At 37.4% G+C, this 7,422-nt stretch overlaps 1 protein-coding gene across 1 annotated transcript; it reads left to right on the top strand.

Annotated features, from left to right (window-relative positions):
- Positions 1-249: 249 nt before the first annotated feature.
- On the top strand, positions 250-2,778 carry SLITRK4 (SLIT and NTRK like family member 4). Its single transcript, XM_062584719.1, has one exon. The coding sequence runs from the start codon at positions 265-267 to the stop codon at positions 2,776-2,778; it is 2,514 nt and encodes an 837-aa protein (XP_062440703.1). The 5' UTR covers positions 250-264.
- The last annotated feature ends 4,644 nt before the right edge of the window (positions 2,779-7,422 follow it).

Below are 7,422 nucleotides of genomic sequence, written 5' to 3'. Positions count from 1 at the left end.
AGATTTACATTCCGTATTTGAAATTTTATCTCCTGTGTATTTTGTTTGGGTTGTTAAAACCTTTCGTGTTGTTTGAAATTCAGTGCTTGTAGTTTATCTAAAATCCTTGGCAGGTACAGTAGCTCAGTGGAGTACAATTTTTAACCCAAACGACTTTTTGGAACAGTGACAACTGAAAAACATTCTCTTTTTTCTTTCCTTCTTTCTTCTTTAGATTCTTTATCTTTGTTCAGGAGCCTAAGGTTGCTTGCTGATCACAAGAAGATGTTTCTTTGGGTCTTTCTGGTTCTGTCATCTCCAGTTTCTTCTACAACTGCAGATGCTGATATATCTGTGGAAATTTGCAATGTTTGCTCCTGTGTGTCAGTTGAGAATGTACTTTATGTCAACTGTGAGAAGGTTGCAGTCTACAGACCAAATCAGCTTAAACCACCATGGTCTAATTTCTACCACCTTAACTTTCAAAACAACCTGCTAATTGTTCTATATCCAAATACTTTTCTTAATTTTACACATGCGGTGTCCTTGCAACTGGGTAATAATAAATTACAGAACATTGAGGGAGGAGCATTCCTGGGTCTCAGTGCATTAAAGCAGTTGCACTTGAACAACAATGAATTAAAGATTCTCCGAGCTGATACCTTCCTTGGCATAGAGAACTTGGAGTATCTCCAAGCTGACTACAATTTAATCAAAGTTATTGAACGAGGAGCCTTCAATAAGCTTCACAAGCTGAAAGTCCTCATCCTTAATGACAATCTGATTTCTTTCCTTCCTGATAATATTTTTCGATTTGCTTCTCTAACCCATCTGGATATACGAGGGAATCGAATACAGAAGCTTCCATACATTGGAGTTCTGGAACATATTGGGCGAATTGTCGAATTGCAGCTGGAAGACAACCCTTGGAATTGTACTTGTGATTTGTTGCCTTTGAAAGCGTGGCTGGAGAACATGCCCTATAACATCTACATTGGCGAAGCTATCTGTGAGACACCCAGTGACTTGTATGGAAGGCTGTTGAAAGAAACCAACAAGCAAGAGCTATGCCCCATGGGGACGGGGAGTGACTTTGACGTGCGCATTCTGCCTCCCTCGCAGCTGGAGCCGGGTTACAGCACACCTAACGGCCACACTACGCAGACATCAATGCACAGATTAGTCACAAAGCCTCCGAAAACTACAAATCCTTCTAAGATCTCAGGGATAGTAGCAGGCAAAGCGCTATCCAATCGCAGTCTCAGTCAAATCGTATCCTATCAGACCAGGGTGCCTCCTTTAACGCCTTGTCCAGTTCCCTGTGTTTGCAAAACACATCCGTCTGACTTGGGATTAAGTGTAAATTGCCAAGAAAGAAATATAGAATCAATGGCCGAACTCGTACCAAAACCTTTAAATGCCAAGAAACTGCACGTAAATGGCAATTATATTAAGGATGTGGACACCACAGATTTCACTGAGTTTGAGGGACTGGATTTACTCCATTTAGGCAGCAATCGGATTGCAGTAATCAAAGGAGAAGTTTTCCGCAACCTTACAAATTTACGGAGATTGTATCTCAATGGCAATCAAATAGAGCGTCTGAGCCCAGAAATGTTTGCTGGCCTCCACAATTTGCAGTATCTATATTTGGAATACAATGTTATCAAAGAAGTCTTAGCAGGCACTTTTGACTTAATGCCAAATTTGCAGTTGCTCTACCTGAACAACAATCTTCTCCGAAGCTTGCCAGCATACATTTTTGCTGGTGCACCACTTGCTAGACTGAATCTGAGGAACAATCACTTCATGTATTTACCTGTAAGTGGCGTTCTTGATCAGCTAAAATCTCTGACACAAATTGATTTGGAAGGTAATCCATGGGACTGCACGTGTGATTTAGTTGCTTTAAAACTGTGGCTTGAAAAATTAAATGAAGGTATTGTGGTGAAGGAGTTGAAATGTGAGACACCTGTGCAGTTTGCTAACATTGAACTGAAGTCTCTGAAAAATGAGATCCTCTGTCCTAAACTCCTAAACAAGCCATCTGCTCTGTTCTCTAGTCCTGTGCCTGCTGTCACTTTTACAACACCGCTGGGACCAGTTCGGAGTCCTCCTGGGGGCCCAGTTCCATTGTCCATCCTAATCTTAAGCATATTAGTTGTGCTTATTTTAACAGTGTTTGTTGCTTTTTGTCTTCTTGTTTTTGTGCTTCGACGCAACAAAAAACCAACTGTAAAGCATGAAGGGATTGGAAATCAAGAATGCAGTTCTATGCAACTGCAGCTAAGAAAGCACGATCACAAATCAAACAAAAAAGACGGACTGGGAGCAGAAGCCTTCATTCCTCAAACCATTGAGCAGATGAGCAAAAGTCATACTTGTGGCTTAAAGGATTCTGAAATGGGCTTCACGTTTGCTGATCCACCAGGGCAAAAAGTCATTCTGAGAAATATTAATGACAAAGAGAAAGATTTATTGCACGTGGACACCAGAAAAAGACTTAGCACAATTGATGAACTGGATGAATTATTCCCTGGGAGGGATTCCAATGTATTTATTCAGAATTTTCTTGAAAGTAAAAAAGAATACAACAGTATAGGGGTCAGTGGCTTTGAAATACGTTACCCAGAGAAGCAACAAGACAAAAAAACCAAGAAATCTCTAATAGGTGGTAATCATAGTAAAATTGTAGTAGAACAAAGAAAGAGTGAGTATTTCGAACTAAAAGCTAAACTTCAAGGTTCACCTGACTACCTACAAGTCCTTGAAGAACAAACAGCTTTGAATAAAATATAGGTCATGCAATCTTATTGCCTACAGAGGACATTTATTTAATGATGAAAGTGCCTTTTGTTGACTTTTAACTTCCAAATACTATATTATATTGACAGGCATAGAGACAGGGGTATCCAAGGGTGTCTGATTAACTGTAGCTGCATACGATTTGTCCAGTAGAGGAGAAATTCCTTAATAGGTTTTACTACATAAAGCTCATGCCCTGTGGAATCTTGTAGGGATACTGCAAACTCTATTGCCAAAGGGATGCTTTATACACGTTACACTGAATTTAACCTCAAGAGGCATATATGTTTTGTACCTTAAATGCTAAACCTTCGTCTCCTTGTGATTTGTTAGCGCAAACACAAGAAACCTGGTACTGGTGTTTGTACCTCAGCTGGGTCCTTCATCCTGCACGTGGATTTAAGTTGGTGGAACTGGAGTAATCCTTTGATTTGTGGTGTTATAATGGCACTGTTTAAAGATTATCTGAAAAGTAACAAGCATGCAAAGAGAGAACATTCGATAGTATGTGTAAATTGGTTACATTTATGGCCTGCATCTTGAAACCACTGGAAATATAATGTTAAATTGTGCAAATATTTGTTTAAAATATACCATGCATTACATACCGATGAAATAAATTTGACCACTTGAAACATACCTGTCTATACATAAAATTAAAAACAAAAATAACCTGACTTCTGCAGCATTTGTGGTGATCTGAAGAAAATATTTGCTGTTTATGCAGAATCTGTTGTAAGACTCATCTCCAATTAAAACTAGAGTTCCTTCTCAGTTATGTGAAACGCTTGCAACCCTAACGGGTTTTCCAAAATTGTCAAAGTGCTTACTGTGTGAGCGTAGCAGAAATTATTTTTGTAATATAATTCATATTTATGAAATACTTTGTATACTAAATAGGAAAATATGTACTCCTTAATATGTATTTAATATGCCTGACTTGTTTTCCTGATCACAATGCATTAATCATTCAATATAAATAAAAACAGAACAGTATACCAAACAAACTGGGGATGTAATGTATAGAATTATCCAGAATTAAGTGATCAGGTATAATAATAAAATTGTTCTGTATTATTCTTGTGAAATTAGCATATTATCTTATTTCAGATTTGTTACCAATGGTGCATTTTAAAATAGATTCATTAGTTTTGTAGTATTGTGTCTCAGGCAATTTACTTGCCATCAGTTGTCTTGCTTTTCAGGGTTCTACAGCTTAATCTAAATAGTTTTCACTACAAGTATTTACAGGAATTCATGGTAAGGGTAATATTTTAATTGTATATGCATCAGTTTTCTATTCTTACTATTTGTCTGACTGCTGTCAATCAGAAAATCTATCAAAACAGTGAACTATATAGCAAATCAAGTCTATTTAAAACCATGCTGTCAAATGAATCTAGTGGTCCCGGTTCAGTTCAGAATGTTGTATAGTTCATATTATGCGGAGTAAAAATTTGCCTTTGTGAAAGCTGATTCTGAATAGCTAGAAAAAAAGAAGTAGTAGGGAAAAGGGAAAATACCCACTTCATCTCACAGATAGATGGTAGCTTGAGATGAGAGTAGAGATGTACTTGGTAAAGTATCGTACAAAATCTATACTATGAGATTTAACATAAGTTCATTGATGCGAACAGGAATTTTTTCATTCATTTCAATGAGCTTTGGATAAGACCCTCTATCTCCTTTGCTTCCAGAACCTCTTTTTCCATCCATCTTTTATAATCAGTCAATAAATAAATCAATCAAGATTAATAGGAAATAAGTATGAATGTTTTTCATGAATTTGAAACTAGCAAATATTACAGCGAGACCCACATTACTGTGGGGAAGGCTGTATCAGCTTTTTGCATTGTAAACCTCTAATTTCAGGGCTTTATGACACTGTTGTAAAATTTTTATTCTGGTATGATACTTGGCAAACAGCCTGGAGTATATTTTTTAACAAAGTTTAAAAAAAAAAAAACACAAAAAACAGAGCTTCTCTATTTAAAAGAAAGCAAAGAGACATTTTCTACTTTCAGACACATTTGTTTATGCTCTTGTAACCTAGAAAGAGGGTTGTTTTATTATTTTCTCCATAACGTAAAGTATATAAATAACTTCAGATAATAAAATGATAACAAATAAATGACTGAGTTTATCTTTCAAAAGGCTGCTGTTATCCATGAACAATAATTTACTTAAATCAAAATGTCATAGGGATTTTCAGGAGATGGTTACTATGCACATATGCATTTTTGGCATAAAAAATTCCTAGCTGCCCGTTGATGCAATACATTGCCAAGGCTTTAAAGAGGGCGTTGGAGCTTGCTGTTTCAGGAGCGTGCTGCTTGCGGGGTGCTGAAGGCAGCCGGCCGCGACGGCCCGTGGCGGCTCTGCGGGCGGCCCGAGGCCGCCGGGTCCCTCGGCCCTGCTCTGCCCAGGCTGCGGGCTCTGGGGACGCGTTGAGGTTCGCTGGGATTTGCCAAGGCGTGAGGCTTGTGACACCCTTTGGCATGCTGCCGCAAGCTGTCACGTTTTGTCCCATACCCTTCTGGTGAGAGGCAGTGTTAAAAAAGCATACGAAAATAGCAAATAAACTAAGACTCTGAGGTGATGTTAAAACGAATGTGCTCATGACTCACGTTGCCCTGAGTCAAAAGAGCAGTTGGCAAGCACCCATACCTTCCTCAGCTAGATGAGTTGAGTTTGTTTTCCTCTCTTCTTGTGATGAAATCTAGTTGCTGATTAAGAGAGGAAGAACTGCACAGTTAGGCCTATGCCGGGTCAGATTTTTCTACTCATTGAGGTCTCAAACTGGTAAAGCTTTTAGGCTTAACCTAAATCACATGCTGTGGTACTAGTCATGAGCTTAAAATGAAACACTTGCTCAAGAGAGGGTCTTAAGTGGAATTTTGTCATTGGCTTGAAAAGAAGCAGGCACAGAAATGTTACTGTGTGTAATAATAATCCATAGAGTCCGGTTGTCTAACCACACACCGACAGTTGCTCTTCTCCCGTGAGTTGTTCAGTGACTCTTTGGGGGTTATGCAGTTAAGGGTAGGTTCACCAGCATCAAAAAGGTTGCACGGTCTGGACCCTTCCCGCAGAAATTGTTCCGTAGTGTTTTACGTGTGTGGTGCAATACGTAGGCACACTAATGTGAGTAAAAAATGCAGAAGCTGGCAAAGCACCGTTTCTGTGACACTGTTACTTTGAATGACAACCTTAATGTCAATTTATTTCCTCCATGGTTTGAAGGCGGCGTGCGTGTCTGTACAGCAGTTTTAGTGCAATGTCCATTCAAATCTACAGTCAGCCTCTCTGGGAAAGTGACTCTTCTGATGTGGCTCAACAAATCTGTCTGCTCACATTGTTGGTTTGAGTGGCCATGCTTGTAAAATGGCTGTCAAGACCTACAGACGTGACCTACGTCAGTGAAGGTGTTAACATAATCTGTTGCGTTCATTGTATTATAACGAAGTTTACACTTTCTAAAATGAAATCAATAAAGTATAATCATTTCCATGAAAAAGAAAAAACTTGTGCAATTTTATCAGAAAGCAACTATTACGGTCCACGAACGCAAGGCCATTAGACAATTTACATCTTATGTGGTGTTCCAGATTACCAGTTAAACACTTGAAATCTAATATTAATTTTTTTCCATGATTTTTTTTTTAAAAAAAGCCATAAGGATGATATAAATTATGAAGAGCATGGCCTTGTGAATACTGTTAATAAATGTTTCAGAGAAACACATCCAGAACTTGATGGTGGTATAATATCTATAATATTTTTTGCATGATTTGTACATTAATATTGTATGAAATGAAATGAGCACAGTGAGGTTTTTTTTTTTTTGGTTGCATCCAAAGAGGTGGGAAGGAAATATAACAAGAATGTATTTATAATCACTCTATTTTGAAATAAAATAAAGAAAACAAAACATACTGTTTTTACCCTGCTTTGATCATTCCTATTTTAGATTAGTTTATAATAAAAATAGCTACTTTTAACATCCAGTCCAATGTAAAACAAAGAAAACTGTTGTTTATGACTTTGGTTTGCCTTCAGCAACATCAAAATACTAGCCAGTATTGACTTGAAATTTTGTATGAAGTATTAATAAAATTGTTTGGTGCGATGGTATCTCTGAAACTACAGTTTGTTGAATGCCTGTAACATTCAAATTATTTGTATATGGGAGAAAGAGAATCTATTAAGTAGTTAAACATTAATGTCTTCTAATCACCTGGGACAGTTTGTTATTGTTGTTTAATGAAAGTTTATCCTATTGTCTAACAAAATCCTTTTTGCCTCAGTTACAAAAATAGTCCCTCAGAAGTTGGTGGAACTTTCTGCATTAGTGACATGAGCAGAATTCTGTTTCTGGTTGGATTCTGAGATCATCAACATAGAAGTGTTTGGAGGAACAATCACATAATGCTAGGGGCATTTTGATTTTTTTTTTCTCCCTTTCTCATTAATCACCTTGAATAAGACAATTTTGTAGAGGCACAAAATTAATTTATCTTTAATTAATGCTTTACCCAAGGAAAAAAAATCCATACATCTTTTAACTAGGATTTTATATATATATATATATATATATATATAAATGAAGTTGAAAAGGCATCTTCAGGTACTTTAGCT

The sequence above is a fragment of the Rhea pennata genome, chromosome 11, assembly GCF_028389875.1.
Source record: "Rhea pennata isolate bPtePen1 chromosome 11, bPtePen1.pri, whole genome shotgun sequence".
Classification (NCBI taxonomy): domain Eukaryota; kingdom Metazoa; phylum Chordata; class Aves; order Rheiformes; family Rheidae; genus Rhea; species Rhea pennata.
Note: the sequence above shows the minus strand (reverse complement) of the source record. Positions and strands in the feature narration are given on the sequence as shown.

Coding starts and splice junctions, on each gene's coding strand:
- SLITRK4 (XM_062584719.1), top strand. CDS start 265: ATGTTTCTTTGGGTCTTTCTGGTTCTGTCATCTCCAGTTTCTTCTACA.